Here is a 23485-nt window from a genome sequence, read left to right as displayed (position 1 = left end):
AAAGAATTTAAACCATCAATTCACATTCTTTAGCCTTCCTCAGAGCCCAGTTTCACTGTTCTGCGGCAGAGCTGGCCCAACTGTAGTTCTGTAGATCTGCAGCATCGGAGTAAGTGTGATGTGCCAGTGTCTCCATAGAAGCTGCTGATGGGCCCAGAACATAGTGGGAGGGACTAGGGCAAATGGTCTAAGAAGTAAAGGGTGGGTCAAAAGGCCCCTTACTGCCAGCTTGTTCCTCGATATCTGGGCAATTCTCCCTCCATGGCTAGCTGTTTGGAGAAGAGTGAGAAAAATAGTGGAGCATGATGGACCTGCAAGAAGCAGAGCTCAGTTAGCTCAGCAGGTGTGGCATAGCTGACCAATGGCAAGCAGAGTCTGATAAGCCCAAGCATTTTGTGCCCTTTTCTGCCAGCTTCTCGATTCTTCTGGATGCCTGTGGGGAGTTTCTGCCAGAGAGATGTGCTGCACTGGAAACTGCTGCAGCCAGATGCCTCAGTATCAGAACAGGATTTCTGTCTCCAACATCAGTCTATAGCAATGTGTGTATATTTCTGTATATTTAAAAAAATCCAAAACAAAATATTCCATTGTTCACACCTTTCTTCCTGCAGCAAGGATGAGAGAACAAATATTTGACAGACCGTAATTAAGTTGCTTGAATGGATTAATGGCTTCTCCTGGACAGAGAGACTGAAGCCATCCTACCGTGCAACTACCAGTCAATAATACCAGGACCTTCCAGTGGGGAAGAAAGAAAGCTCTGAAAGAGATTTGAGTTGGGTTGTCCTGGCAGAGAGATCTTGGGTTTGAGGCAGAGAAAATGTAGGAGAGTTGGGCTGAGCAGCCCATGGCTAGGAACCCTAGGAGAAGCCAAGCTTTGTTGTGTTAGGGTATGTCTACACTGCAGTTAAACACCCGCAACTGGCCACTGCCAGCTGACTTGGGCTCGGGTTTAGGGGCTGCTTAATTGCGGTGTAGACATACCCTAAGGCAACAAACTCCAGTCCGAAGCTTGGCTTCTCCTAGGGTTCCTAGCACTGGGCTGCCCAGCCCAACCCTCCTACATTTTCTCTGCCCAAGCCCAAACAGCTACAATACAATTAAACAGCCCATTAGCCAGAGCCACCCACGAGCCCAAGTCAGCTGGCATGGACCAGTCGTGGGTTTTTAACTGAAGTGCAGACATACCCTTATGGCATGTCTAAACTGCACTGTAAGCCCATAGTTCAAACTCAGGCTCTTTGTGCAGTGGCAGTATTGTAGCCAATGAGGTTAATCCGAGGCATGATTATTGCTAATTGAAAACTTTTCCCAATACCCCGCCGTGACGACTTGAAATATAGTCGGCATTGGCAATTTTTGACAGTCTCAAACCTAATCCCCCTTCTGTCTACACACAAATCATGCTAACCAAGCACTCGGACCTGGGGTCCCAGGACTCCCGAGTGTGGACTTGGCCCTGGATAGTGCGATGTAGATACTGGAGACCCAGGCTGGGAGCCAGTTTTTAACAATTCCTAACCTGTGGTTACAAATGAGGGTAGATGCTCAAGCCCTAGGTTAACAAACACAGGGTCTGCTAACTCAAGTCCCAAGCTGGTCTTAAATTGCAGTATAAACATACCTTAATTATTCAGTGGCAGGCTAATGAAGTCAAGCCCCAGGAAGAGGTGAATTTTGTACTTTACTTGAGGCATGTGGAGTGTGTCTGAGAGCAGGTAGGAGAATCGCTTCTCTCAGTGTGTATTATTGTATTTTGATTTTGCAATGGTTACTGCAAAGTTTTTTGTTGGGGTTTTTTTGGACATTGTGAAGTGGCTCCTGCATCTGGCCTGTCAGATTTTGGCAAATGAGCCCTCAGACATGCATGAATGAGTGCAAAACTAGCAAATGTACAAGATGTGTTTTGTTTATTGTTTGTTTTTATGGGGGGGAGGGGCTGAAATTTACATCTCTCTGGACAGTAACTGCTCTGGATTCTGGGAGCTAGATTCTACCAGCATACACCCTACTGGAGAGCCCCAGTAGCAGAAAGTTCATTGTGAGAGGAGGTTGCAGGGGCTGTAACTGCTCTTGCACAAAGGGGAACCATAGGGTGTCAGTACACCTCAAAACATGGTTTTGTTGACCAGCAAGGAGGCATGGTCTGAGAAGCCAGGAACATAATGTTCCAGTGGCTCCCAACTGTGGCATTCCTATGGATCCTCAAGCAAGGACTAAATTTCCCCTGATGGAAATCCCAAAGGAGGGTAGTGACAGCAACACTCCAAGATTTCCACCAAGATAAATGCCCTTCTGGGATTAAAGAGTCTGGCTGAGCCTATTAGCTGTAATTTACTCTATGCAGTACCCTTAGTGAATCTGGTTTACTACTGCATTTTGGAACCAAATTCTCCTCGTTTACCCACAGCTTCCCAAAGGTTCTGAGCACCCACAACTCCAGGTGAAGTCAAAGGGAGCTGGACATTCTCAGAGTCTCTGAAAAATCAGTCCTTAAGGACAAGTGTGTGAGAGACTGCTGAATGAAGACCGTTTTCCAATATGCCTGGAGCAGCACAACCCCTAAAGATAGCACCAGAATGCAAGGATCTCTGGGGATCTTAGATATACCTTCAAATACGCACTGTGAATCTTTACACAGTGCAATAATTAAGCAGTCGAGAAACTGACAGCAAACTTTGAGTCACAGACTGCTATTGATCTGCAATGGGATTCACTTTGATGTCAACAGAAGTGGATGTGTGGATTAAGGATAGTTTTCCGGTCCTTTTTAAATTTTGATGTGCCAGGTATTTTTATTTTGTCATCTTCCATGAAGCAGAGCTCTTTAGATCCACATTTGCGATGCAGGATCTCCAAAGAGAGTCTTGTGGCATAAGTAAAAACAAATGACCTGATTCTCTTGTCCTTTGCACCTATGTAACTTCACTGATTTACCCTGGTATCTGAGGGAGGAATCAGGCTCAGAGTTACATGCAAGATGCTGGCTCCTCAGATGGCATTCCCTGAAGCAGGCAGAATTTGAGACTATTTAGGAAATGTACATTCCATATTCCAGGCAGCATAAGAACAACTCCTACCCTTGAGCTTCCTCAGTTGTGTAGCCATGTAGCTACCATACATTAGGCTTATTTTTCAGCTAAATGAAAAATCCAAATCCATAATCTAGCACCCAGACATATGGGATCTGATTCGTCACTTGTTTAGAGCACCATAGATTGAGAATAACTTCAATGAAGTCAATAGGGTTCCACTTGTGTACAGCAGGTATAAGTGAGAGTAGAACCAGGCCTACCATAAGGAACGTTTAGCAGTCAGAAATGACTGAAGGGATTACATTGATTCATAAATACCATTTTTTAAAAGTCTCAGAAATATTATTCCTCAAAGTGCTTCAGAACATCAAAGGATACCAATTACTTACACACAATGTGGGGTGGGAGGCTGCATCATTTAAAGGAGTGTGACATATCTCTCAACAAAATAAGAAACCTTTCAAGCACCTACTTTTTTTCTGTGGCATGCCACCTGTGCTATGAATTGTATGTGCAAGACACTGAACTGAAAAGTATGTTACATGTTGGTGGTTTAGCTGACAATCATGCCATGTGCTGTGTGATCCTTTGTTGCAAAGTGTTGCAGTACAGATTGGACAGATATACTATATTACTGGGTTACACGTATTTGGAGACTGTAAAAGTTATAGCAGGAGCTGTGCAGTGAGGAAATCCATCAGTCAGGCTATAGCCTTTCTGAACTGTGAAGCTGCTACGATGCATAGGAGAGGACCTCTCTCTTGTGCATTTGATCCGAGAAATGTGTGCACTAGTAAGTCCAATGTGCCGTAAGCATCATTTAAAATGGTGCATGCAGTAAAGTGGCTCCCTCGTGTGGATTCCATAAAAGGTACCAGAGGAATGGACCATTCGAGTACACGTTAGGAGCTCTACAGTTGAGAAGGGTACTATATACTTTACTCTAGTCTAGTTTATTGTAAAGTTGTACAGGACTCTCCTGAAGACCTTCCAAAGTGTGAAGAAAATGGGCTCCCTCCTGTGGATTTCCTAATGTGGGTGGGAGAAGAGCACTCTATAGTCCAAACCCTAGTACATAGATGATCTGTGGTGCTGCCTTTTTGCAGTCACTCCTGCTGCTTCAGGGCTGCCAAAATCCACACATATGCTGCACCCCCAAATACACACACATCTTTGTCCTCCTTAGCCCATGCATATCTACTGTGTATTACTCACCCTCAATGGAGAAAGTCTGAAATACGATTGTAAGCTGTGAATTCCAGGGGCCTGGCTTTTCTGCTTGTTCTGCCAAGTGTCTAGTACACTTTGGGCACTATAAAAGCCATTAGTTAATTATCTCTATTTTGGTAGCCCCCAGAGGCCCCAATCAGGAAGCAGGGCACCATTATGCTAGGCATTGTACACATCACAATGAAAAGCATACAATCCAAGTTAACTGAATAGGATGACAGAAAATCTCTTAATACCGTGTATAGTACTAAAAAAAACCCCCACCTCAACCATGTGAGATTAGTACTTTGAAATTTGCAAAAAAAATCTGTATCTGTATCAGTATTCGACACCAAATGTTGCATCCAATATTGATGTACATTAGGCCCAATTAATAAACATGCCCAGAGTTGCACAGTGCAGCATTAACAATACAAAGAACAAGGAAGACTTGTGGCACCTTAGAGACTAACCAATTTATTTGGGCATAAGCTTTTGTGGGCTAGAACCCACTTTATTGGATGCATGCAGCGGAAAATACAGTAGGAAGATATATATATACACAGAGGACATGAAAAAATGGGGGTTGCCATACCAACTCTAACAAGACTTATCAATTAAGGTGGGCTATTATCAGCAGGAGAAAAAAACTTTTGTAGTGATAATCAGGATGGCCCATTTCCAACAGTTGACAAGAAGGTGCGAGTAACAGCAGGGGGAAAATCAGCATGGGGAAACAGTTTTTACTTTGTGTAATGACCCATCCACTCCCAGTCTTTATTCAAACCTAATTTAATGGTGTCCAGTTTGCAAATTAATTCCAATTCTGCACTTTCCCGTTGGAGTCTGTTTTTGAAGTTTTTTTGTTGGAGTATTGCGATTTGAGAGCTGTAATTGAGTGACCAGGGAGGTTGAAGTGTTCTCCAACTGGTTTTTGAATGTTATAATTCTTTACGTCTGATTTGTGTCCATTTATTCTTTTGCGTAGAGACTGTCTGGTTTGGCCAATGTACATGGCAGAGGGGCATTGCTGGCACATGATGGCACATATCACATTGGTGGATGTGCAGGTGAATGAGCCTCTGATAGCGTGGCTTATGTGATTAGGTCCTATGATGGTGTCCCCAGAATAGCTATGTGGACAAAGTTGGCAACGGGCTTTGTTGCAAGAATAGGTTCCTGGGTTAGTGTTTTTGTTGGGTGGTGGCTGGTGAGTATTTGCTTCAGGGTTGGGGGCTGTCTGTAAGCAAAAAAGTAACCTAAAAGTCAAACTTCCTCAACAAAAAAACTTCAAAAACAGACTCCAACGAGAAACTGAAGAACTGGAATTAATTTGCAAACTGGACACCATTAAATTAGGCTTGAACAAAGACTGGGAGTGGATGGGTCATTACACAAAGTAAAAACTGTTTCCCCATGCTAATTTTCCCCCTATTGTTACTCACACCTTCTTGTCAACTGTTGGAAATGGGCCATCCTGATTATCACTACAAATTTTTGTTTCTCCTGCTGATAATATCCCACCTTAATTGATTAGTCTCGTTAGAGTTGGTATGATAACCCCCATTTTTTCATGTTCTCTGTGTATATATACTACTGTATTTTCCACTGCATGCATCCGATGATGTGGGTTTTAGCTCACAAAAGCTTATACCCAAATAAATTTGTTAGTCTCTAAGATGCCACAAGTACTCCTTGTTCTTTTTGCTGATACAGACTAACACGGCTGCTACTCTGAAATTAAGAATACAGTCACTCAAGTATAATGCCTTTCTCCCCACAGGAAAAGGTAGGACACATCTTTGCATGTTTCAGGTTGGATGGTGTTTTCTTGATTGAAAGTCTGCAATCTAATAAACTAAGTCAGAGATTTATAAGGCTCATGTAGAGGATGGTACATCTACTGATACAGGACACATTTTCTGTGTTGAAAAATACTCTTGCCACTACCAGTTCCCACATTTCAAAATATGGAGTTAATCACACAACACAGATAACTAGCACATCTACAATAACACCAGACTGTAGTTATGGGAATGTGGACCTTTTTAGCTTAAGGTAGTTTCTTATAGTCTTACAAAGTAACTTCTAGAGCAGATGTGAAGAGATAATTATGTTTCATTTTGTTATTTGGCTTTCAGATGTAGAGATCAAATTCTGCTTTGGGATAAGCAGGTACAACTCCCATTGTAACTGTGCTGAATCTGAATCCAAAACGCTCTCTTCAAAAAGAAAGATGAATGGAAACAAACTGTTTCTTGACTCATGTAAAATACCTCCTCAGTATTTCATTATTTCACTTTATTACCAAGCTGTTAAATAACTGCTCATGTTGTCAGAAGAGTGTCACAGTGCATTTATGACCATTTCATAATTTTCCATTTAATTAATTTAATTAATTTACAAAATTTGGTTATATTTTACCAGAGAAACTATTTCGCTGTCCAAAAAAAGAGCTGTCAGCATTTTCTTTCAAAGGTCTCTTTTCAAAGTTCAACACTTTAAATGCTTTAAAAATTGGAGTTTTAGAAATGAATAAAATGTAACTTTATCTGTGTAGGCATACCATAATATGAGTGCCTGAGTTGACATCAGGTCTATGAATTATAAGGTATACATGACTGCAAATGATTGGTAAGGCAAGTAAAAATGGTCAGTTAACAAGATATTCACATAGATACAACACAGTTGTGAATTATATCAAGGGGTAACAATGCTCAGACTCAAAGGGGTTCTGCTGGCATGGTAACCAAGGGAGTGAAGCTTGAGTGGTTTGTGAAGTGATGAAGTCCTATAATTTATATCCACAAGACAGGTAGTGCAGTGTAAGCTTCTGCATTCTGTCACAACCCTGACCAAAAAGGGAGGACTCTAGCGATGAAAGGTACATAAAGGAAGACTCACAGACTGCAATCACAGAAATTTGATCATGGTCACCTAATCCTAACAGATGTGCTCTAGGCAAATCTAGGAGAAGGCCAAAAAACACTCACAAAAAACAAACACACACAAAACACGGCCCTGCACAAACCAAAACCCAGAGTGCCTGCCAATACACCCTGGTGGAAAATTCTTTCCCCATTCCAAATGTGTCTATCTGATGCTTGTGAGCACAGAGCATCCATAGGTAAACACCTTGCAGGCATAAGTGAATTCTTTCCATCCTCAAAGAGATCTCAGAGTGTGAGGCTGGGCAACTGCTCATCCTCCTTGAGGGCCCTCACGTAGGATCTTGCACATCTCGTCATGTCTATTCAATGTGAGACCATATGGGGAAACAGACTTTAGGGGGAAGTGACATCAGCATACCAATCACACTCGGATGAATCTCTTTTTTTCACCAAACATAATTGTTAGTTTCCTTTATTTACCAGTGCCTGGCTCGGCAAGAGACCTGAATGAATATGAACTAATCGAGAACCAAACTTGAAAAGATCAGACCAACATTTACCGAACCTTTAAAAGAAATTGGCTCAGGTGGTGTCTGTACCAGTTACTGAAAGTGTCCAGCATGTTTGAATTTTGCCTAATGGTTTACAGTCTAAGATTCCTATTGGATATGTCACTGCTCCTAGATTTGCAGGTAGTGATGGTGGTCCATGGTGCATTTTATCTTCTACAACTGACCAAAAGTTTGTGTGACCTCTCCCATTACCTATGCCTTTGTCATCTCTAGACAGACAACTGTTGTGCACTCTAGTTAGAGCTACTTTTGAAGGTCACTCAAAATTGTCATCTGGTCCAGAATGTGCCTGCCTACTTCCAGAGATAAGCAGGTCATTATAAGCAGATAATGCCAGTGCTCAGATCTCTGAATTGGCTCCCTGTTCTCTTTTAAAGCCCTGAATAGTCTACAAACTAATAGTACAACAGACTGCTTCTCACCTCATTGCCAACTGTAGTACTTGAGGGTGGATGGAATTCTGTAGCGAATGGTTTCTGTGGTTGAACTCTCAGGCCTGGTGGCAGGTCTTCTCCTTAGAGAGCCCCCATTTACGGAATGTGTTGCCTTTGGCCAGAATTTGAATTTGTCAGGCTTCCAGGCTTGATGTCAGGCTTATTTATTTTCTTTAGCATTTGGTTGGTTTTTATTAACTTTAGTTAGTTGTTTATCTCAGCTAATGCTTATTCTGTGAATGTTTGCTAGAAACAATCAGCAAAGTGGTATTTTTAGTTTTAATGTTATAATTTATTATGGGTAGCATATATAATTTTATCTTTTTTAATATGTTTTTTCTAATTAGAGTGCTCAGTAGCTATGGCAGTAAGTGCTAGAGAAATCAATAAATAACTATCCGTTCCTCTTCTCCCCCACATATCCTAGTAAGTTGGATTCTACCAGTACTTCCAGGGACAAAAGTCTAAATGGTGAGTATCATATGGGTTTAAAAACAAGCAAACAAAACAAAGCAAACTTTCACATTTAACCTATGCTTGGGGTAGGGTGAGGGGAGAAATCAGAAGTGTCCACATGTTTGCTTGTTGCTCAGTTGAAACAGGTCCTTACCCAAGCCTTTATGATCCCATTTTTTGTGTACAACAGCCTCTTCTCCAAGCTAGACAGACTGCAGAAATTTAACTCCCACAACTATCTTTTGATGAGCTTAGTAGCTTTTCTCTGAAACATCTCCAGAAAGTATATACTATGGAATTAAATATATACTACGACAGGGTCGCGTCAGATGGCTACAGGAGTGTGATAGAAGGCAGATAGAAAAGCAGGTCCCTTTTCCCTGGGTAAGGTAACAGGGACAGTTCAAGGACAATCAGGAACTTGCTGGAACAAATTAAGACAGACAAGCTAATTAGGACACCTGGAGCCAATTAAGAAGCTGCTAGAATCAATTAAGACAGACAGGCTAATCTGGGCACCTGGTTTAAAAAGGACCTCACTTCAGTTAGTGAGGAGCATGTGTGAGGAGCTGGGAGTAAGAGGCACAAGAAGCTGAGAGTGAGAGACGTACTGCTGGAGGACTGCGAAGTACAAGCGTTACCACACACCAGGAGGAAGGTCCTGTGGTGAGGATAAAGAAGGTGTTTGAAGGCGGCCATGGGGAAGTAGCCCAGGGAGTTGTAGCTGTCACACAGCTGTTACAGGAGACACTATAGACAGCTGCAATCCACTGGGCCCTGAGCTGGAACCTGGAGTAGAGGGTGGGCCCAGGTTCCACCAATCCCCTCACTTCCCTATTTGATAAGGGGACTTGATCTGGACTGTGGGTCCCACCAGAGGGGAAGGTCTCTGGCCAGTCCCCTGACCCATTAGGTGGGGCAGCAGAGACTGCAGGGGATTGTTCTCCTTTTCCCTATTCTGGCCAGTGATGAGGTTAGCCAAGTGAATGGCAGGTTTGTGCCACTAACAAAAGGAGCCAAACTGAGGACTGCCATAAACCTCTGAAGCGAGCAAATTCGCCAGAAAGCGCAGAACCCACCGAGGCAGAGGATAAACTTTGTCACAATACCCAAAATTGGGTGCAGCAGTTTTAGGCTTAAATTGCAGCAAGGGAGATTTAGGCTAGATATTAGGAAAAATTTCCTAATGGTAATGTTAGTGGGACCTTAGCATGGAATTATACAATGGCAATTTTGTTTATGATACTCCTTCAGATGCATCCTTCAATTAGCTTCTTTGCTGCAAATGAATGAAGCATTTCTATCTTCATACTACTGCTAACTTGAATCCTTAAGGTTTTCACTGATGGCATATATAATGTGGGTCCAACCTGGCTCGAAAACTATACTCAGAGAGTAGTTAGCAATATTTCACAATCTAACTGGAAGGGCATATTGAATGGTTCTATTCAATATCTTCATCAGTGATTTAGATAATGGCCTTGAGAATACACTTGTAAAGTTTGTGGGTGATACCAAGATGGGAGAGGTTGCAAGCAGTTTGGAGGACAGGATTAGAATTCAAAATGATCCTGACAATCTGGAGAGATGGTCTGAATTAAACAGGATGAAACTCAATAATGACAAATGCAAAGTACTACACTTAGGAAGAACTAAGCAATTGCATAAATACAAAATGGGAAATGACTGCCTAGGAAGGAGCACTGTAGAAAAGGATCTGGGAATTACAGTGGATCACAAACTAAATACTGGTTTGTTTGTTTGTTTTTTTTAAAAAGGCAAACATTCTGGGATGTACTAGCAGGAATATTGTAAGCAAAACATGAGAAGTAACTCTTCCACTCTTCTCAGAAGGGATGAGGCCTTAACTGGAGTATTGTGTCCAGTTATGGGCACGAAGGATGTGGACAAATTGGAGAAAGTCCAGAGGAGAGAAACAAAAATGATTAAAGGTCTAGAAAACATACCTATGAAATAGGTGGCCAACCTGTGGCTCTGGAGCCACATGCGGCTCTTCAGAAGTTAATATGCGGCTCCTTGTATAGGCACCGACTCTGGGGCTGAAGCTACAGGCGCCAACTTTCTAATGTGTGGGGGAGGGGAAGTGCTCACTGCTCAACCCCTGGTTCTGCCACAGGCCCTGCCCCTACTCCACCCCTTCCCACCCCCTCCCCTGAACCTGCCGTGCCCTTGCTCCTTCCTCTTCACCCCAGAGCTTCCTGCACGCCACGAAACAGCTGGTTGGGAGGTGCATGGAGGGAGGGGGAGGCACTGATTGACAGGGCTGCTGGCGGGTGGGAGGCGCTGTGAGCTGGGGACTGGGAACTAATGAGGGGTTGCTGACATATTACTGTGGCTCTTTGGCAATGCACATTGGTAAATTCTGGCTCCTTCTCAGGCTTAGGTTGGCCACCCCAGACCTATGAGGAAAGATTGAAAAAATTGGCTTTGTTTAGTCTGGAGAAGAGAAGACTGAGGAGGGACATGATAACAGCCTTCAAGTATGTAAAAGGTTGTTCTAAAGAGGAGGGTGATAAATTGTTCTTAACCACTGAAGATAGGACAAGAAGCAATGAGCTTAAATTGCAGCAAAGGAGATTTAGGTTAGACATTAGGAAAAACTTCCAAACTGTAAGCTTGGGTAAGTGTTGGGTAGTTAAGCACTGGAACAAATTACCTAGGGAGATTGTAGAATCTCTGTCATTGGAGGTTTTTAAGGATAGGTGAATCAAACATCTGTCAAAGATGGTCTAGTTATCCACTTACATACTTAGAGCTGCTTCAGTGCAGGGGACTAGATTAGATGATCTATTGAGATCCCTTCCAGTCCTACATTTCTATGATCGCAGTTCAATGTACAGACTGGTTGGCAGGTGAATTTCCTGTCTGCTTTAAGACACAGTCCATGTGTCCCATAGTGTGTCAAAAGTTACCTTTTTCCTTGGGGTCTGACTCATTAACAAACAAAACTGTAAGACAACAAAAGTCCAGGCCAAGTCTTCTTTTCAGGCTTGGCTGCTTGCAGGGGTCTACTTCAGTGTTGTTCAGTCCACACCTCTGGTCCTCTCTGTCTCAGACCCAACACTTTCTTACCAGTTCCTCTTTTTTTATATTCTTTTCATATTCCTTTCACTGCCTATATATCTTTATATAACAGTGTGACTTCCATTTTGAAGGATCTAACAGCTCTTTGCAAAACAAAATATAAATTGTGTACTTCTCACAAGGTAATACTAGCCCTTTCAGAAGCTGACCCCAGTTAGATTTATGAGAGGATATCTGGGTCCTAGAAGAATGAGACTGGCAGATGAGACCAAGAGACTGAGAGGAGACAGGAAGCAGCTGGTGAGAGCTGGCAAGAGTGGCTTGGAAGAGAGCTACAGGAGACCCAGCAGAAAGAGCTGAGTCCTGAGGAGAGCTGGAACAGAACTGCTGGTGAGAACTGACCAAAGTTAGGACCCCTGATTGTGGGGAGGCCTTTGGGGTGGAACACCACAGGGAGACTTGGGGTGAAGACCTGAGAGGAGGAGGCCCATAACAAGGGGTTGGTCCTAGCGAGGGGTTCCTTGAACAGTGGTAGGACTCAGAGGCAGAGAAGCCTCAGTAGTGGAACTTGAAGGGCTGTGGTAAGAGTCATGACACTGGTCATTCTGAGACAGGGAGGCCTGGAGACTGGGGTCCTGGATCAGGGGCAAAAGGAACAGGGAACAATGTGCTGCTATTGACTCTCACATGGGTGACTAAGAGATGATGTCCCTTGAGAAGGGAATGGAAAAACTTTTGTGTCCCTATGTATTTACTGTGAGAACTGGAGAATGGTTTTACAACAATAAATTACTGTACTGGTGTATATGAATAAATTATGCCCAAAGGTGGGTTTTGTATTGGACACTGAAAGACTATGTCCCTTTCAAGGATAGACAAAAAGGGAAACTGAGGCTGGGCACATTTGTCATGCTGCAGCCTTCTGCAGGTAGTATTTACTTCAGTATTTTAAAAAAGCCAGGTGAATTCCTATCCATTTGCTCTCTGCAAGTGTACACTAGACATATTTATAAATCTCCAGCTAAAGAACAGAATATTCACCCATCCAGGATTAACCGCCCCTACACACACTTTTACCCTGTTATCCCCTTTCTTAGCCTACTCCAGCCTACTAGTGTGGGGGAAAGGAACAGATCTTGCTGTGTGCTCTGAAGACTAACAGATTCAGGTTCTGTCTGATCAATTGCGAGACCCAGTTTGAGTGTCAGAGGCCCTTCAGAGAGAACATCCTGCCAGCAGCATCCTCTTTAAACCAGGGCACTGTCAGTTCAAGCACCTCACCTAAAAAGGTACTGCATGAAGAGAGAAGGATCTCAAACCACATGGATTTATAGAGTCAGGCTTCTATTGCTTTATGAAACTAGCTAAGCCCGGCTCACCATGGCCAGTCCCTCTCTCCAGCACTCCCATCCAGTCACCAGCCGTGGGTCCTCAGCCCTCATATTTATGTACACTAAATTGGCTCAAGTGCATTTCCCACAAAAATGCAAACACTAAAAGTAAGGAAGTTGTAAGTTAAGGTAACAACCACATCCAATACTGAAACCACTCTTCAATTATTAGCCCATTACCCACTCTAACATACTCACTTTCAGTACAACAGTACTATTACTTTGGTGCACACACCAAGGAAGCGAACACTGCAATGCATCACTTTCTAGTACTACATTATTAAGTAATGTAATCACCATTCCAATTCCCAGGACAAATTATTATCTCAGGATGACAACCTTGGCAGCTGCACAAACCAAATGGAGAAAAAATAAAAAACTGCTGATCACATACTCAGAATAACTTATTAAAAACATAGTAAACTTCTATTTACTCTATGACTTTCAAAAAAGTCAGATAAATGGTGTAATATGCAGCACCAAGCCAAACAATCCCCTAATACTGGTGAAATGTACACATACACACTGTTTCAGATGTTTATTTATAATGTCATATAACAAAACACATTTAGAGGTCTGAGGTAAGGTTGGGAAATGCAATGTGATTTTTCAGTACTTTGAGTGCATTGTTGGTGATAGTATGGTTGAACTTAAGGGTTCTGATTCTCTACTATGTCTGGGCTGTACTCAAATGTAAGGGTGAGCGGTTGGTGCAGGAAGCCAACTGTAGTTCCCTGGACCTTGGTGAGCCAGTACCAGCGGAAGTTAGTACAGCAAAGGCCCTACAGTGATTTCTGAAACTAGCAACCCTTACACCAGCAGAGGATCAGGCATAGAAGAGCTTGGATCCACTACTCCCAACTCCATATCCAATGTGTCCTCTCCTCCCCTAGTTTAAGTTCACTCTGTGCTGCATATTTGGCACAAAGTGAACTTAGTGGACCAAAGAATCTGCCCAAATTGTGTTAGAGGGCATACGTGTTTTGAAACCAGTGGAGGGTCACTGCTGTAAAGGTGGTATAATGCAACAGAGAACAAGACCCCTGATGTCGGTGTCTTCAGTAACTTAGACTTTCCAGAGCCAGTAGATCTCCAAACCATGGGCTTGATTCTTCTCTCACCCTCATTGTTTTTACATCAGTATAACTGCATTCGCTTCAATAGTTACACCTACACTTGTGACGGGTGGGCAAGATTGAACCTGGGGCCTCTGGAGCTTAGCGCATGAGCCTCTACCACATGAGCTAAAAGCTAACTGACTGCTAGCTAAGGCTGTAGAGCAAACTCATTTTATCTTTCTCTAAGTGGTCTCAGTGCCACTAGATGGGACTGAACACCACACTCAGGAGGTGTGTGAGTTACATAGGTAAGATCAGAATCAGGCCCCAGGTTGTCTTCAAGCTGTTTTACATCAGTGTAGGGCCCCACAAAAGTTAGGCCCCACTTCAGTAGGGCCCTTCTTTCAAGCTTGGCTTACTCTCTGAGCTGGAACTGAAACCCAACTTCCTTTGCCTCAGATCCATTTCCAGTTGCCCCACAAACCATTTTTCCTGTCTTCAGCCAGATACTCATTCCAGAACTTCCACTCCTCAGAGTCTAGCTATACAGGAATGCTCTGCGGGGAGTAACCAGCAACTCCTGAGGTCATCTCCAGAATATCCCAGTGGTTTACAGACTAGCTCTAGCATAGGCACTTCACAAAAACCATCATTGTACTGGCATTACTTCCCCTTCCCCTTGTTGGTAGTCTTAGAAACAAAGCCAAGGATTGAAGGGGCATAAAGAATGAATTGCAAGAGGTGCTCCCTCTAGGACACAGCTGAAGCAGGTCAGAAGGAGAATGTGAGGAAGCTCATACTATTATATTGTGTACACAGTACTGTACTATTATGTGGCTAAACACAAGATTCATGCTCCAGGGCTGTCAGTGTAAAAGGATAAACGTAAAAAAGAACATCAGTATGATTATGGTTTCTCTGAAGAGAATCAGAAAATATGAGCTTGATCCTATAAGTAGCTGGGTGCCTTTAACTCCCACTGATGCCAGCAGTGTACATTCTGTGGAGGAGGAGAGTATTCAGCATTTCATAGGAGACACTCTGCACATTGCAGAATTGGGCCTTATAAACGCATCACCCAAAAAGTTAACATCAGTAGATCTTCCCCAAACTAACAACAGAAATAAAATAAGGCATCCTTTACTAACCCAATGGGATTTTCCACCTCCCAAAAAAAATGTCTATATGAAATTTGTATTCTCACCCTGGTTGGTATAACAGGCAGGAAATGTAACAGACTTTGTGATCTTTCAAATCCACTTAAAAGCATCTATTTTGAGTATTCTACTCAGCTATTATCTACCACTTCCATATGGTGAAAACATTTTTCAAACTACTGTAAAAAGAAAACGCAGGTGGCTTTGACAACGCATTATTCCTGACTAAGGTAGGCACAACACTAGAAATAAAACTGACCGAATGTAATGTAAATATGACCTAATATTTTACCATTTCAGAAAATGTAGGTCAAATAACAGATCTATGCATAGCTTATGTGAGAATGGGGCCCCAGGTATGTGTTTAAATGCACATAAGATGCTTTGATAGGAATACTGTCAACACAAATTTGATCCAAAATTTAGATATTACAAAAATAAGAGATGCACAATGCCAAAACAAATGTTTAATGCATTAATTGTTATTACTGGAAATAGTTCTTATTAAACAAATCATTCCATTGAACTGTTTGCAACAGTAACTTTATAGCATTTGGAACCTAAAAGGGAAATTGATTATAAACCAATGTGAAATTGATGTAATTTGTTTTCCAAGTTGAGAGCACTGTAAAAGTAAATAAACCCAATAAGTAGTGAAAAGTAAATTGAGGTCTAAAATTCAAAGGTGTGGTTAGTAACATAGGGAGAGATCTGTTTTTTCCAGTATATCATTTTGAAGTTTGATGTACCTTTAATTCCAGTGTTTGTCAACAGCGAGTTCTGTAAAAACATTGAAAGTTTTATTACTTCTGCTTTTTTATTCAAAGCACATCTCTCTTTTGTTTTTAGAAATGTTTTTAAATAAAAGAATAAGCACTGAAAATTCTATTGAAGGGTTTATTTTCCACAACTGCACTGCTGTGTAAAAAGTGTAATTGTGTAGTTTACATATATGCCATGTAAATTACTATGGAAACCAGATGTAGCTTATAAGGTGTCTTGTAAGTCATTTCTACTGAGCAATAAAGCCTTTTTTTTTTTTGGCAAAACTTTGAGAAACTTACTGCTGTTTTCTATCAGCAGATAGAACAGATGGCTGGCACATGCCTGCTTTACTAAATGAAGTGGGATCTCTATAGCATTACTCTTTGATCCCTGGTGGCATGTCTACAACACCAAGATGCAAAATACCACAGCAGAATAGAATCTAAATATTAAAGGTTTGGAGCTATGCTTTTGATACAAGAACCCCCTTTTTAAAAATCATGCCCACAGTATGTAAACATATTCACATTTCACATTGAAATTGTGGTACAGAGGTCAGAAAACAAGGTATTTCCTCTGTTTGCTGACATGAAACCACAGTGAAGGTACTACTGTAAATCCCAAGAGTCCAAAGTTATGCAACCGCATTTATCATAGCTTCCAAAACAGTCATAATTCCATTAGAAAAAAATGTGGCCTGTATACATTAGGCAATTTTAGAAATAATAAAAATTGCTGCTGTAATTGCTATGTACAAATGAGGTGTTTATGTATGTTCAGCGATTCCTCTGAAATATTTGAACTGAAGTCCACCATCTTTTGTTTTCCCTTTATTTTATCAGTGGTGTTGTAATATTTAAATGTGTTTCTCCCATTATGCCAATAATAGTATATAACAAGTAGTCTATTCACCTTCCTGAAGGAGGAAGGAAGCACATAAATCTTTTAACATAGTCAGATGTTTTCTTATTCCTTCATTCTGAGCCAGATTCTGATCTCAGTCACATTATTGGAATTACTTTATATTTATACTTAAGTGGATTATTTTGGATTTACCCCCATGTGGATGAGATCAGAATTAGCCTCTCTGAGTTGTAATTTTATCTCCTTTCTTAACCCTCCTTTTGCAAAACAGAAGGTATGCTGAAAACGTCATAGAGTGACACATGCTCCCCAACTCACCATACAGACTGGACACTGCCGCTGCATTATTCACAGTCACTGGTAACTGTTGGAGCAAAAAAACCCATCTTGGTTTTGATCTTGACTCTTCTTCTGCCCACTGAATTAATCAGACACTTATTTTGTCTTTATGCTCCAGTACTTACCTCCTATTCACTGACACAGCCTTTCCTTCATGTTGATTTTGATCCTGCAAACACTCACATCTATGCTTCATTTTACTACCAAAAAAGTCCAACTGAAATCAGGGAGACTACTCCCATTAGTAAAGTTAGGCATATACATATGTGTTTGAAGGTTTGGAGCCTCTATCCCCCTCATATATTGCTAAATACTGCTGAAGTGCTATTACCAACTGCATGCTGTAGGACTTTCCTCCAGCAGGCAAAGTAAAACATGTTGCAGCACAAGTTAGCGCACAAGGGACTATTTTTCTCCAGATTAGGAAGGCTCTGCACACACATCCCCCAGCTTCGAGAAGAGAATAGAATAGAACCACAAGTCACTTACACTTTGTTTTGCAAGAATCTGCAGGATATAAAAATGAAGCAACACCAGTGACTTCTAGTGGTTACACAGATGTATGCAATGTACAATATTATCCAGTGGGAACTTTTTTTTTAAACACAGAACATCTGTACAACATTCTGAAGTACATTTTTTCTAAACATAAAACTACAGCTGTTATGAAGTTTACACAGCATAGGTAATACTGGGTGGAATTTTAATAAGTAAGGTCCCAATAAATAAGGTGGACTGAGCAGCTTAGTACCCGTGGCTCCTCTTAAACTCACTGAGTATTGAGGGTACTCACAACCTTGAAGTATCAGACTCTTAATTTAGTTCTCCCTCCCACACAATTTGCCATAATTTTTGAAGTCCCTTATTTGCAGTGAGTTGCTCAAGAATTAAAATAAACAAACATTTTTCATTTACTAATGAAAATGGCTTTAACAGTTCCTACATCAAAGAGATTTTTCCCCCTACAGAAACAACAAAAATGTCCAACTGCAAAGATCACAATATTAGAACTAGGATATTTACATTTATTATCTTTGTTAATCACTTCTAACCGAATTTACACAAAATACAAGAATAATCCAGTTCTTAAAATGTTAATTGTTCATTTCAATAAGCATTTAAGATCTGACTGGGAGTTGACCTACCCAGCCATACAGGACCATGAGAGGTTTCCAGACTCTGGGGCAGATTCTCCACTGCCCTGCACCTTGTGTCATCATTACAGCTGTGCAAAGTAGACATAAAACACTTCCATTCTAATGCGTTAGTGCTTTACACCCACATTGCATAGGTGTAAATTGGAATGCAAGCTGCATGGTAGCAGAGAATTTGCCCAAACTGTTGGAGCTCTTGGGACATAGGAGCTGTACAATAGTGTATGCATGGTTTCTAATATCTGCTGGATCTGCAGGGGGACTAGCATGTATTAGAAACCATGCATATGCTACTGTGCAGTTCATATGTCCCAGGACCTCTGGAACTCCCAAAGAACTCCTGCATAGCTCTGAGGCAAAACCATCTGGGCATAAGGACCATGAGAAGTCCAAAGACACATCATGGAACACATGTGACTGCAGTTCAGGCAAGTAGAGGACCATGATGTGCTAATTAACAGCTATTAGATAAGAGGCAGTCTATTATTTATGGTTAATATATTTTTCTGTATAGCAAGAGTACTAGTATTTTTTTTCTTGACAGTGTTATCAAAAAGCTAAGGAAATTCTCAGACAAAAACTAAGGCTGAGTAAAGGTTTCAAACACACAGTACTTATTTGGAGTGTGCAACGGATATTTGTAAAAGCCCTTACATTTAAAATAAAAAGAAAACATTTGAAAATGTGAATTTAAAGTAAAAATTTTTCAAATGTTACCACAGACAACTTTAATTCTGCCCTCTTAGCACTGCCACTAAGTTAAATTAGGTGCATGTTATTTCAAAATTATCATTCTTATTTATTGGTTTTACCATAGCGCGTAGGAACCATAGTCATGGACCAGGACCCCAGTGTGCTAGATGCAGTATAATGCTAATTAATCTTTTTGCTTTGACTATGGACTGTCAAGGCAGGGCCGGCTCTAGCCATTTTGCCGCCCCAAGCACGGCGGAATGCCACAGGAAGCGCTCTGCAACTCGCTAGTCCCGCGGCTCCGGTGGACCTCTTGCAGGCGTGCCTGCGGATGCTCCACTGGAGCCGCTGACTAGCAGACTCTCCACAGGCATTCCTGCAGGAGATCCACCGGAGCCGCCTGCTGCCCTCCCAGCAACCGGCAGAGCACCCTCCACAGCATGCTGCCCCAAGCACGCGCTTGGCGCGCTGGGCCTGGAGCAGGCCCTGGATCTAGGGCAAGACCCTTATTCTGGCTCCAACCCCTTTACACCAGGAAAAAGGGCAGGAACAATATACAGACACTGTCAAAAAGCCCTGGTTCCCACCAGGGGAAGATATCCTTAGCACAGAAACTGTGGAAGACAGATGGAAGGCTGGCCTCTGAGAACCTACTGGGACCGGAAGGCATGCTGGGGGTGGGCCACAGTACACACTACTGTGGAGATTCCAGGGAGCACTGCAGCCCAGAGGACAACCCAGAGAGCCTGCCAGAACTTAGGCTCCCCAGGCAGTTATATCAGGGGGCTCACCAGCCCCTGGAACGGCCCAGGATTGGGAAGACATGAAGCTGGTTTTAAGTCACCATAGTCACCCCATCTGGGCTGTGAGTTAGAACTCCTCACCTAATCTGCACTGATACATCATGTTTAAATATCCACAGCCATTGGAACAAACTGCTCAGGTATACATACTCTGTATGCACAGGATGGAGGTGGATGGGGCAGTAAGTGCTAACTAAACAGGATTATATGTTTTCCACCAAATGAATAGCCTATGTTATTTTTAGCATTTATCTGACACATGACTGAAAGCTAACACTATTTTAGAAACAGGAGGAGTGAGACAGAGTTAAGGTTATTTATAGTACTTTATCTCCATATATTATTTTTTCCAATCATTTTTGTTTTACCTTACCTTAAAAATTCCAGAATTAAGGTTTGTGTTTTTAAAATGTCAACATTTGTATCCTTAAATAATTGCTATGTCTTATGCTTAACGAAATCCTTCACTTCATCTTAATTTTTTTACCTGAAGTATGTAATAATCAATTATGCCAATCGGTTTCTGTAGAAATTAAACTCCTTCTACAGTTCTGACCTGATTTTGACATGGGAGATATTCAAATAGCATTTCTGCGTAGATGTACAGCCATTGAAACTGTAGATTAATTACTTCTTAAATTTTAAAATATTTAAGCATGTCAAGGCAGTTTTAACTAATATGATTTCAGTAAATAAATTAAAGAGAAAGAAGCATGATTTGTTTCACAGTTAAAATGGGATTTGATCCTGCAAGGGGCTGAATACTCTGACCCCAACCTAGCAGAGATGTTAAACACATGCTTTACTTTAAGTATGTGAGCAGTGCTATGCATTTCAAATGTTATAATCACAGCTGCCCAACAAACTGTTCACTGGGTTGCAGTAGAGGGGTCTTAGAGCAGAAAAGAAAAAAGGGGATAGGAAAAAGGAATTGGGTTCTCTCTGTCTCCATCCCACTACCCAATAAGATATTTTTTCCTCATGGACAGCAGTACAATCATGCCTGTCCTGGGACATGTTAACTACGGGTAGTTACTTAAATAGCACTCTGTGATATAATTTTTGTTTTCTATATAACTATAGATACAAATAGAACTCCTGTGACCTCAGCCCCCATAAAAATCACTTTGCTTCTCTGTGCCTCAGTCCTTATCTGTAAAATGGGGATGAGAACACTTCCCTACCTCAGAGGGGTGTTGTTATGATGAATATATTAAAGAGTACAAAGCATTCAGATACTATGGTAATGGAGCCATATAAGTACCTAACATAGATAGAAGGGTATGACAGTTGCTGTAAGAGATTTCCTGAATCATAAATGCTCATTTTGCAAAAAATGTTTCTAAACAATTGAAAACTCGCATAGTTATAAAGTTGACCAAACTATAACCAAAATATTCACTGAATATTTTGAAAAGTACATGATTTTTTTACTGAACATTATCTTGTATAAAATGCATGGACTGCTTTTTTTTAATGTTATTTTACTTAGAATTCTTTTCTGTTGAGCTGAATATGTCTCCATATCCATAATAACTTTAGACCAACATGATACAGTGTTATGCAAATTTAACATATTTATCAGTCTGTCAAATTGTGCATGAAAGTGTGCCATACCTTCTTATCTTTTCAGTAAAAAAAAGTTGAATAGAGAATTGTGGGCTCAATAGATTGCAACGCTGCATAGTTTTGCCATTATACTTTGTAGAAATAGATCTACGCAATACAGCTCCTATTTTAACACAACTATGCATACTGAAACAGTGTGTGTGTATTTAATAAATGAGTCATAGTAGAACTCCATATGCTAAAACCTTATGCTTTAAAAAAAAATAACAAAATTGTATCCACATTATGGACTGTTGGCCAGTAAAATTTCATTTAAGGCTAGCTAATGTCTTCCTCATGAATTTGTGTTGTCTAATCTTGTTGGTTCTTTTATCCTTAATTTATCAGCAAAGAAAGCATACCCTCCTTCTTAAAATCCCATTTTAAAATTTAGTTCTTCCAAGAATTTTCCTTATAATAATTTCCACATCAATAAGGTGTTCACAGCCTTCCATGTTACCCTATATTTTGTGTTTGAATTAAATTATAAACTCATTGAGTTAGGGACAGTGTTTCATTCTGACTTTTTTAAAAAGCACTATACATTTTCCATGCTAGATAAATAATTCCTATAACAGGTGATTCTAGATTAAGGGCTCACTCTTTAGTGTCTTTTTGGCACATATCAGAAATAGTTTCCTAAAATATTCTAAAAACTAAATATTTGCCTTCACTGAACATATTTAAAGAGGGCTTTTTTCTTCTTCCAATCTCAATCTGTACCTACCCTTCCTGTTGCTTGCCAGGTAAAATTCATAGAGTGGATATTGACTGGAATAGCTGGCATCCTCTGCTGGGCTTTTCTGAAATCATGAGTGAATGGGGCCATTTTCCCCTCTGAAACAATCAGAATATCCTCTTCAAAGCCTGTAAAACAAAAATATACAGCCTAGAAAGTGGGAAATGAAGCAGGATTATCATGTATGACGAAAAACATTTACTGTGGAGAATGCTTATTATGGCTATCACCTAGTTCTTGGGAAGACTAACCACTGGGATAAACTTTCCCTTTCCTATGCTACAAACAACAACGTTTGAACCACCTAAAGTTTCCACTGGCACTTCGGTTTTCGCTGATAAAACGCAGAGCTCAAGTGCACCGGTTAGTCTTTGTGGAGGGCTACGCCTTTCAGCAGGAGCCCCACTAGTGCAGGTTACCAAACTGCTTGGAGAAGTAACTCAGAAGCCTCTAGGCAGGGCGATTTCATGGGGCTGGCAAACACGTTGCTGAAGCACCTCCAGGGAGACACTAACTGGAGCAAAGAGCCGGTGCTAAGGCGAGGGGGGTAGAGCCCCAGCTTACCTATCAGGACTCTGGCTTGATGAGCATCAATCCACATGTAGAGAGTGTCCTCCTGCCGCTGCGCTGCCCGCGTCGGCAGAGCCCAAAGGCTCAGGATGCTGCAGAGCCCGAGCGCGGAGCAGAGGGCGCTCAGACCGGCCATGCTGCTGCTGCTCCGACAGGCGCCGGGCGCTGCCTTCCCCTCGCCCCGTCCCGCGCGCACACGCCGCGTGTCTCCGCGCCGACTGGCTCTGGGCAGCGCCGGGCGGGCGGACGGGCTGGCCGCGGGGGGTGGGTCGGTGGGTTCGCCCCCTGGCAGCAGCGAGCGGGGCTGGGAGTCGGGCTGAGCGCGGCTGAGCGGGGACGTGCCTGGGAAAGGCAACGGCACCCAGCGCTGCCGCTGAGCCCCGCTAGGAGGCGCCTGGAGCAGGGAAGCGAGGCCGGGCTGGCAGCGCTGCTCCGCCAGAGGGGGGGCCGGAGAAGCCCGCCGAGTCCTTCCCTTGCTCACCCGCACTTCTCGGTGCTCGGCGGGGAGGCGAGGGGGGAGGAACGGGGAGGGGGAGCGGGTGTGGAGGCGCAGGTGGGGGTGGGAGGAACGGGGGGGCGGTCCAGAGAGGCGTTAGGTGGGGCATAAATGGCAGGGAGACAGCTGGGAGGGGTGAGTACGAGGGCTAATGGGGGGTGTATTGAGTGCTGGGGGGAGCATAAAGGTAATGGAGCAGGTGGGGT

General features: G+C 42.2%; 1 protein-coding gene and 1 non-coding gene across 2 annotated transcripts in view; one reads left to right on the top strand and one right to left on the bottom strand.

The window, feature by feature from the left end:
* The window catches only part of WIF1 (WNT inhibitory factor 1), a 72080-nt gene extending 49082 nt beyond the window's left edge, over positions 1–22998 (bottom strand). The window contains exons 1-2 of the mRNA XM_030548820.1: positions 22778–22998; positions 22202–22341 (exon numbers count right to left, since the gene is read on the bottom strand). Coding sequence (XP_030404680.1) covers positions 22202–22341; positions 22778–22919 — 282 coding nt within the window. The 5' untranslated portion in view covers positions 22920–22998. The remainder of the gene's footprint in view (positions 1–22201; positions 22342–22777) is intronic.
* LOC115644659 lies at positions 1238–1376 on the top strand. The gene has a single exon (XR_003998581.1). It is a non-coding gene; the product is annotated as a U4 spliceosomal RNA (small nuclear RNA).
* Positions 22999–23485: the final 487 nt, after the last annotated feature.

This window comes from Gopherus evgoodei, chromosome 1 (assembly GCF_007399415.2).
Source record: "Gopherus evgoodei ecotype Sinaloan lineage chromosome 1, rGopEvg1_v1.p, whole genome shotgun sequence".
Lineage (NCBI taxonomy): Eukaryota > Metazoa > Chordata > Testudines > Testudinidae > Gopherus > Gopherus evgoodei.
The sequence above is the reverse complement of the archived record's forward strand: the minus strand, read 5'-3'. Positions and strand labels throughout refer to the sequence as shown.